The following is a 10,398-nucleotide window of genomic DNA, read 5'->3' as shown; positions in this document are numbered from 1 at the left end:
GTATAAAACCCATTGAGCATATATATATATATAGCAAGTGAAGCAAGACAGACTGCGCTGCTTCAAGCTGAGTATAATTACAATAAAAGTGCAGAATCTTTCCTCTAGCACAACTGATCTATGGAATCTGCCTTGTTCCTGCATCTGGGAGCATTTGTATCAGAGCAAACCTGCCAAGTAGCCAGCCATTCTACTGTACTTTGAAGAAGAAGACTCTTACATCGTGGATATTTTCTGGGCATCACTATTCTTTTTACTCTTTTACCTGATTGCACCCACAGCAGTCATGTCTGCTAAGCTGCTAGTGCTTTTCCTCTTCTTGTCAGTTTTCCAAGCCTGGTAAGTCATAATGGCATTGTTTAATGATGTTGTGTAGTGTGGTGATCTTATTGCAGAGCTATAGAAAATCCTTGTATGTTCTCCTCCTGCTGTTATTACACTCGCATCATTCCTCATTCAGAGCATCCTGATGAAAGTGATTGATTGGGCTCATATTAGTGAGGAAATTGAGCTGAGATGACTGATAATGTAGCTGTACTGATGCAATATCTCTCCAGTAGGAAAGTTCTCCTAGTTTATTGCTTTATAAAACATATGCACTTCCAGGAGACTGTCAGAAAAAGTGTAGCTAGATGGCTTGCTAGACAGACTGGTCTCCATTTCATTCTTACAATACAATTAAAATCTCCTGTTCCTTCCACGTCACCTATAATAAACTTGACATTCTCATCATGGTGCTCATCAAGAATTGGAGGGCTCCATCAGCCATCCTTAAAGTAATGTGTTATAGGTCATCTAAAACACCTGGTGCCTGAAAATATCAAAATGATTCTCTGTCTAACATTTGGGAGACAAATCTTCTGTCGCTGGAGGGGTTAAGGCTGTTCCAGTAGAATGAACTTTATATGCTCAGAAGCAACAGTAGCTAATGAAGCAGCCTAATGCATAGTCCTGGCACTGCGAACTGGTGAATTTCCCTTATGAGAAGATTATGAAATTCAACGTTTTCATCACCGGTAGCTGATTTATGGAAGTGTTATTATATTCTTGGTTGCTGTACAAGTCAGTAGCTTTTTTTTTTTTACACTGAGCTCTTGGATTCATGACAATTCCACAATGTTGTACCTCTCATAACCAAATGTTTCATAGACTGTCATCTATTGGAATATGTAAATTTCCATCTCACGATTGTCATCCTTTATGATTTCTGTCTGTCAACTACTGTTCACATGGTATCCAGTTATGGCTCTCTTATTCTATGACTCCTCCTCAATTCTTAAGGATCATTTCCTAGGTGCAAGTACTGTATGATTGGTAATGTACTGAGTCCAAAGCTTTGGCTACATGAAGATTGCACTTAGTGACACTCTTCTCCTGCTATTGGGATGCTCTTTTTAGAGAGTCAAGCTTGCTGCATAAGTGCACATGTTGCCATTAGGTTCCTGGAATGCAGGAATATGGTGCTGCTGGATTTAAATCCTATAGTTGCTTGTAGAGGAGGGAGTCAGACTTCATTGCTCTGATGCCTGTTGAAAGTGAGGGTTTTATTCGTATTCTTTGGAAATAGGTGTGCTCCATTCACTGTGCCTCATTGCTTTTGAATCACCAATTGCAATAGAAAATCCACTGTACATACAGTAAGTGAAGCAGGAGAGGCTGCATTACTCCTAGCAGAGTATAATTGCAATAAAAGTGCAGGAAATGCATCTAGCACTGATGGTCTAAGGAGCTTGTCTTGTTCCTTCATCTGGAAAACCTGCAAAGTAGCCAGCCATTCTACTGTCCATCACAGAAGAAGACTTACATCGTGGATATTTTATGTTCCTCGCTATTATTTTTACTCTCTTTTACCTGATTGCACCCACAGCAGTCATGTCTGCAAAGCTGCTAGTGATTTTTCTCTTATTGTCAGTTTTCCAAGCCTGGTAAGTCATAATGGCATTGTATAATGATGTGTTGTTTTTGTGGTGATTGTATTGCACTGTGATAGAAAATTCTTGTATGTTCCCTTTCTTCTGCTGTTATTGAACTCAAGTCATTCCTCATTCGGAGCATCCAGATGTAAGTGATTAATTCTTTTCATATCAGTGAGGAAATAGAGCTGGGGCCACTGATAACATAGCTCCAACAGGAAAGTTTATTGCTTTTTAAATATATATGAACTTCTAGAAGGTAGTCAGGGGTGTAGAAGAAATGTTCATCCCGAAATCAATGCAATGTATCTGTATATTATCAACACCTTCCCTGACACTCCTACCTGTTGGAGTACTACCTTCTCTATCAGTAGACATTGTTATATTGCGTTGAATCTTTGCAAGCTTTGCTTTGTTAGCTCCTATTTGAGGATTCAGAATAATGCACATACTAAGGCACTCCTTTATGACCACTTAAGGGTCAAGGACATAGTGGTTCCAGTGCATTGTGCAGAGGACTATGCTGGGAAGACTAATATGTAAGCACATTTACACTTTCATCACACAGGATTGCTGGGTGTCATGAATTTAAGGTATTGAATAAGTGATTAGAAGTATTAATAATGAGAAAAATTGGCAGATTGTGCTTAGCAAAAATAAGTGTAGGAGAAATAGAGATGAAGAGCATGATGGGGTCCAATGTTGTCCAGTTTTTCTCCATTCTTTGGAAAAAGAGCTCTAAAATAGCTAGTTATGAAATCTTTATGTAGCATTTCCCCTTGAAAACTTTAAGACAATGTGACTGCCCGTGAAAAATGTCAGGAAAGTCTAGTGTCTCTGTCTAGCTGACTCTTAAGACTCTAAGAGTCACTGAAAAAGACCTGGGTGTATGGGTGGACGACAAACTCACATTTAGTGGCCAGAGTCAAGCAGCTGCTGCAAAGGCAAATAAAATAATGGGATGCATTAAAAGAGGCATAGATGCTCATGAGGAGAACATAATTTTACCTCTATATAAGTCACTAGTGCGACCACACTTAGAATACTGTGTACAGTTCTGGTCTCCGGTGTATAAGAAAGACATAGCTGAACTGGAGCGGGTGCAGAGAAGAGCGACCAAGGTTATTAGGGAACTAGGGGGTCTGCAATACCAAGACAGGTTATTACACTTGGGGTTATTTAGTTTGGAGAATCGAAGGCTTAGGGGTGATCTTATTACAATGTATAAATATATGCGGGGACAATACCAAGACCTTTCTAATGATCTTTTTACTCTTAGACCTGTGACGGGGACAAGGGGGCATCCTCTACGTCTGGAGGAAAGAAGGTTTAAGCATACTCACAGACGCGGATCCTTTACTGTAAGAGCAGTGAGACTATGGAACTCTCTGCCATATGATGTTGTAATGAGTGATTCACTACTAAAATTTAAGAAGGGACTGGATGCCTTTCTTGAAAAGTATAATATTACAGGGTATATACACTAGTCTCCTTAATATTGCGTTGATCCAGGGAGCTAGTCTGATTGCCGTATGTGGAGTCGGGAAGGAATTTTTTTCCCCAATGTGAAGCTTACTGTTGCCACATGGGGTTTTTTTGCCTTCCTCTGGATCAACATGTTAGGGCAAGTTAGGATAGGATATGGGTTGAACTAGATGGACTTAAAGTCTCCCTTCAACCTTAATTACTATGTAATACATTTTTCTTCTAAGGCCTTTGACAAGGATATTAATTCTTTAACGTTCACTGGTCAAATTCCCTTTTCCAACCAAGCTCTATTACATGTAGTAATGCCTAAAAGCATTATCGTTATGATGGCTGATCCTTGGTCTTGTCTGATTTATAGCTTGGAAATTGAGCTCTAGTATCTTATGGGTAGACATTTGTAGCATTGCATTATTATTATTAAATGTTCATAAAGTTTTATTTGCAAAAGAGCTAGATTCAAGTAATCCATATATCTAATACGTTATAATGATTGACTGCTTGATTTTTCCAAGTATAAAGGTGTTTTATGGAGGCGAAAAGCTATGGCATATTAATAATAGAAGACCCAGAGTCTCTGCTCAGTTGTTAATTGCTCAGTTGTAACTTTTTTCTGGTTTTACATGTATTAGAACATATTTGAAATAAATTATAAAATGAAGTTTAATTCTGTGTAATTTAACCAGCATTATGCTAACTTATATTAAGAGATCTTGAGTTCTTGACATATACATACATCACATCTATATTGGGGTCTTTGGCTTCTGATTTATGACGTAATGTTAATTTAACATAAAGTGTTGAATTTGTTTATGACTAAGAAATCATTTAGCAAACTTAAAAAAGTAAAAGATTGGTGCCGTATAAAGTTATTGAGCAAATGCATGGTCTCGGAATAACGAAACAAATGGTTAAAAAAAAACCTTTTAAATTGCTATTGAAAGTAAGTTACCGTATTTAAGAATATTTATTACAATTTCTCACATTGTAATATATCGCTGCAGCTCCAGGAAAATAGAAGATGATGAATATGAAGACTTAACATTTAACCAAAAATGGGTGCTGGCGCCAAAAACACAAGACACAGATGCCACACTGATTCTCAACAAGTTGCTGAAAGAATATGATAAGAAACTGAGACCTGATATTGGAAGTAAGTTCTCTGTGATATTACAAAATAAAGGTTTAGAAGTGGGATAGCTTAACGAACATGGTGGTACTGTTCTCAAACTCAGTGGTTGCAGATAGAAAAAATAATACCGGTAATAATATTTAGTGCTAATAATGGAATTATTTTGTGGAATATCAAGAACGATAACGTAAGTGAGTGGCTTGTAAAGGATCAGATCATTAGCAGAGCTCTTCTCTGGGTTGAAGAAGAACATTTATTCACTGCACTGGGCATACAGATATAAATGTATCAAGCCATTAAGAAGACATCAGTAGACCATTTGATAAATATCTATTCCTTTCATTTCAACCATGCCTCATCATCTTATGATATTTGTGGAAATCAAATTAGCACTTATCATTCCTAAATACTGTAGAATTTTGTATTTGTCATACCAGTATTCAATAATAATATTTTTGGTTCATTTTTGGTCATTCATAAGAATTCTATTTCTCCATGTTGATATTTCTACTAAAAATGACTAAAATCCAATCTGTGGTTAGAAAGACAGTTGAAGTAGAGCTCAAGCTCTCACTGAATACAGTTTCTGACTGTACTGACCCATAGCACTGCATACATTCTTAACGTGAGAGACACGAGGCTAATAACTGGTAACAGAATTATCCACTGAGAATATTTGAAGATACCAAATGAAGGTAGACTTAGCTGTGAAGGATGAAAATCATTATTTGCATGTGCCCATCCCTCACTCTCAGATAATGTATGTGACACCACTCTGGGCAGCTCTAGACACTAATATGGGCAAACTAGATTTTTGTGCTCCGATGTGTCTACTGAAATAAAAGAACCAACATTTTGTGACGTGATCGTCGTGTATGTTTTTGACTTGTTTTGAATGTATTTCGTACTCAGCTTTTTTAACAACGCAGTTTGTTGTTTTCATTTGTTCAACATTTAGATCAATTATATGTGTTATGTTGTAGAATGAAATCAATGTTTCACCTACAAAAAACACATGTTTCTGCAAGCAACATAGACATAAAAATTGAGACTCCTAAACAGTTGATAAACATATATATTTATTGCTGTATTAACAACATTATAATATTTTTTTAAAAAAATGATCAGCAGCCATTAACAAATACTCAGAAAGACTATATATCCATCCTTATTTTTGTTTATTTAATTAGGTTAAAAATTGCAATTTCTTACTAAATTAATTCTGCACAATATAGATAGATGCCAAAAAATCCCTTGACAGGTTGCAATTCACATCACGACAACTGGGTGGCCACACAGAAAAATAATGCATAATCGTATGCTGACAGCAGATCACAAAATCAAGTTGCAAGCTGATAACCTTGTACTATAAATCATGGGGATATGTTGAGTAGAAAAAGGATATGGTAGAATACATCCATTTTATAAAACAGCACAGAGAAAAACGGCACTGTGTAATATAATTTGTATCAAGCTTTCCAATCACACCTTTTTTTCCCTAATGGTCCATGCAGAATATATATATATATATATATATATATATTTACTAATAGAGTATAATTTCTCATTCTAAAAGGCTTTGACACTCCACTAGCATGCTTTGTGCATTGGAATGCATTCAGTAAGGCCAAAATAAGTAATCTAAGGAATAGCTGCAGGTCATTGTGGAGAACACACCTTTACCCTGCTCATTGATGCAGAGTGTGAAAGTATTTTTTCGATCCTCGCCAATCGAACCTCCCGGAGCCACAAATTTTAGGAAATTCAACTTGAAGTTGAGAATCAAGTTTTTGGTCTCTCTAATGCCACCAATTTTTAAAACTATATGTTTATTTAAACATAGCCCATGGTATTAAGTACTCTAGTTATGTTTACATTTTACTTTAGGAGATCTGGTGCATCTAATTCTCTGTTTGGGTCACATTGCAGCAAATCACATAAAGTTTGTGTTTCTTTGAAATATGTTATTTGGAGTGGATTAGGAATGGTTGCTTTCTACTCAGATCCTTCAAAGAGGTCACCAAATTTGTCAGTAGGGTCAAATGGGATATCAACATTGTTATCTTTGATGTTTCTCAAAATGATGTAACCAGAGATGGAAGACAATCAGAAAGTTCTACATCATGCTCATCATCCTGGATTTGATAGGCATGACAGAGACAATATCAGGTAAAGAAAATTGCAGAAGAATATCACAAAATAGGAGTACTTGAAGAGAGGAGGATGAGCATGTAGAGTTGAGGGGGACACTGAGTTATCCCATGCAAACCTAAGGAATAAAGCTAACACTCATTGTGATGATGATGACAATGTTAGCTGTGCTTCAGAAATTGGAGATGACAGCGGATTTAAGTAGCTGGATTGTCAAGTACAGGGTGGGCCATTTACATGGGTACACCTAAATAAAATGGAAATGGTTGGTGACCCAGATCGGTGCGCTGAATTTGCAGAATGGGCAAAACAAAAATTGGAACAGGACCCTCAGTTTACACAGAACATTATGTTCAGTAATGAGACAAACTTTTTTGGGTGGGCCATATATATGGATACATATAAAATAGGAATGGTGACAGTTTTCTTGCGTAGGGTGTCGTGCATTGAAATCTTCTGCAATGACCTGGGTAGTGCGTTCACCAGACATGAACACAACTTCTATCTGCTCCTCAAGTGTTAACCTCTGCGACATGTTAATGGCTGTAAACAAAGAGAAACTTGTAAATAACTCATGAAAGAATAAAGTTATGTTAAGACCAAGCACACCATTGTTTTCCTTGTGAAATTCTCAAAAGTGTGATGTGTCACATGACCCTCTTCCCACTGAAAAAAGGTGGATCCAAAATGGCTGACTTCATAATGGCCACCATGGTCACCACCCACCTTGAAAAGTTTTCCCTCTCCCATATACTAATGTGCCACAAACAGGAAGTTGATATCACCAACCATTCCCATTTTATCTATATAAATGGCCCACCCTGTAGTATTTACCAGCTTTCGTCGTGATCACTTTGTTGGGGATGTCAGAGGTCTGAAGGGTTGACATAGCAGCTGCTTAAGACCCCTCTTACTTATCCTTTGAAACCCAGCCTGTGACTGACCTTCATAGACACTATTTATTTATTTTACTCATTTATATAGCCCCATTAATTCCACTGTGCTTTACAGACATTATTGGCACTGTCCCCAATGGGGCTCACAATCTAAATTCCCTATCAGTATGTCTTTGGAGTGTGGGAGGAAACTGGAGATCCCGGAGGAAACCCACGCAAACTATGATTTTCTTTATAACTCGTATTCTGCAATCCCGCATTATATAGCACCAGCGATTAAACGATTGCACGTTCAGCTGCTGTAATAGGAATGAAAAATAAAGGGAAAAATAAGAAAATTGTTTTTAAAAGTATAAAAATTGTAAGCATTCCAAATCTCACCTCTTTTTCTTGATTTAAAAATAAAGAGATAGAAAGTAAAATAAAATAAACATATTGGGTATTGCTGAGTCGTTAAAAGGCTATCAAAATGTTGCAAAATATAAGATTAGTGAACCTATGTGGCAAACTCCGCAAGGAGTTTATATCTCTTTAAAAAATTCAAAAACAGAAATCCTAATGTCATATGTACCCCAAAGTGGCATAAAAACCGCATTAGTTTACTATGCAAAATAAGCTCCATCCGTGGCAAAATAAAAAGTTATGGGTCTAAAAACATGACAACACTAGCAATTTTATTTTTTTTTTTTAACAAATTTCAGATTTTTTTATTGCTTAAATAAAAAATATAACTATATATGTTAGTTATCACTGTAATCATACTGAACTAGAACACTGTTTTTACTGGTCATTTTAACTGCCTAATGAATACTGTAGAAACAAAACACAATAGCAGAATTGCATTTTTTGCTACCACCACTTCAACTTATTGAAATTTGTGTTGTGTTTCGAAGTACATTGTATGGTAAAATGCACACTGTCATTTAAAATTACAACTAGTCAAACACAAAAAAGGAAACACCACTGAAATTACATTGGCAATGTAAAAAATATGACACTTAAAAGATGTAGAAAAAAACAAAGTAAAAAAAATTTAAAAAATGGCAGCGGTAAAAAGGATGGATAAATCTCACTGCACATTGATGTGCAGATAGCGCATACTTGGTTATCTGATGCATTCACGTTGAAAATGAATGGAGCAGAGGTACATATGCTCTATCTCTGATTTTTTCAGGTAGGGTTTCCAAAGGTCGGACCCTCAGCAATTAGAAAATATGTGTGCTCCTCAGCATATGCATGGAGGTGTAACGGTGATGGTGAGACAGTGACCAGCATCATTGTGAATGGCCAGTATGTGTCGCGGAGGGGGTCCTCTGCGCTGTAAGGCAGTAATGTTGCTCTGGGACCTGTAGTCCTACAAACTTTGTGTTTGTTTACTTATAAGGGAGTCTTACAGGGTTAGTTGGAGAGCTGGGCAGGACTGACAAACCACACATACACCGCCTACCTATGGGGGTGGTCACAGCTACATAATGTGACCAGGGTTGGGGTCACATGGTCTGTGTTCTAAGGTCCTGCAAGACAGGACAGGCCTGTGTGTTGGAAGGTCATAGGAGTGGACTTCCTGAAGAGCACATGGCTAGGCCGTGTATGTGCAGATTCTAGGACGGCAAAACATGGGGGGAGCTACCATCCTTCTGAGGGTCTGGACTAGCGGGAGTGCCCTAGTCGCAAGGACAGTGAACCCCATAAGGCAGCTTTCCCAGGAGAGAGGACTGACAGGAGTCAGTGTGTGGAAAAGGAGCTCCAGGAAGGTAACTCCAGCAAGGGGGTTATAATAACAGCAGAGAAGTATCTGCCATGAGAACAGACTGTGGTTATTATGTGCTGTTGATGTATATAATGAACTGTTCGTGGTGCAATTTATGCTCTGGAAATAAACCAGATAGACTGTTTGTGTGAGAAAAACATGCTGGTGTGCTTTAGTCCCGTTGCCAAGCAAGTGTTCCCCAACACACTCAGTAAGCGCTGTCTTACATATGGTGGAGAATGCCGGCAATGATCCAGGAAGCATGAAAATTTTTTCAGGACAGCTTGCTGTGGCTTGGCGGGGCCACAAAAATTACAAGTGTCAGGCTGTAACTCGGTGGGTTTCCGAAGTTTGATGTGGATCAGTGGGTCTACGAAGATTACAAACTTCTAGCGGTAACTCAGCGGGGTTACGAAGATTTGCTGTGGATCAGCAGGTCCACGAAGTCTGCGGTACAGAGTCTTGCAGAGAGGAGCTGCAGTTGCAGCAAGAGGAGCTGCAGTTGCAGCAAGAGGTTCTGTAGCAGCAGGAGCTGCAGTACCAGTAGCAAGCAGCAAGAAGCGCTGCAGTGGAAGCTACCAGTGCTGGTGGGGTGTCATAAGGACATTGGTGGTCCAGGTCATACTAACTCTTAAAAAGCAAGTGCAAGCCCAGACACAGTGGGGTACTGTGCGAACTGCGGCCTGAGAGTGCCATAGGGGAGTCCATGGGGTGTACCCCAGAGAGGGGGTGGTGTCCCTAAAAGGGTTGGCATCCCAAGAGGGGGTGGTGACCCAAACAGTAATGGTTGCCCAAATGGGGGTTGAGTCCCAAAAGGTGCGGTAACCCAAACAGGGATGGTGAGCAAAAAGGGTGAAGTCCCAAAAGGGGCAGTATCCCAAAAGGGAGTAGTTGCCCAAAAAGGTGGATTTCCAAAAGGGGGTGGTAACCCACATAGGGGTGGTGGCAAAAAAAGAAGGCAGCAGCGAATGCGCCATTGGACTGTAGCCGGAAGCAACGTAGTTCATGCTGTGCAGGTCCATGCTATACTGTGGATAGCTTGTTCAATGAACTGACATGACAGTGCTCCTT

General features: G+C 38.7%; 1 protein-coding gene across 6 annotated transcripts in view; it reads left to right on the top strand.

Moving 5' to 3' along the window:
- The first annotated feature begins 231 nt into the window (after positions 1-231).
- Positions 232-10,398, top strand: part of GABRG3 (gamma-aminobutyric acid type A receptor subunit gamma3) — a 1,013,315-nt gene continuing 1,003,148 nt past the window's right edge. The window contains exons 1-3 of one of the 6 annotated variants that reach the window (XM_073541483.1): positions 963-1,016; positions 1,868-1,925; positions 4,403-4,551. In XM_073541483.1, coding sequence (XP_073397584.1) covers positions 992-1,016; positions 1,868-1,925; positions 4,403-4,551 — 232 coding nt within the window. In that variant the 5' untranslated portion in view covers positions 963-991. Of the gene's footprint in view, positions 340-962; positions 1,017-1,107; positions 1,926-4,402; positions 4,552-10,398 lie in introns of those variants that run through there. The other 5 variants (XM_073541484.1, XM_073541488.1, XM_073541486.1 and 2 more) reach the window with 5 other exon arrangements.

Source organism: Dendrobates tinctorius, unplaced genomic scaffold (genome assembly GCF_039654945.1).
Source record: "Dendrobates tinctorius isolate UK_male_01 unplaced genomic scaffold, ASM3965494v1 ptg000121l, whole genome shotgun sequence".
NCBI lineage: Eukaryota > Metazoa > Chordata > Amphibia > Anura > Dendrobatidae > Dendrobates > Dendrobates tinctorius.
Note: the sequence above shows the minus strand (reverse complement) of the source record. Positions and strands in the feature narration are given on the sequence as shown.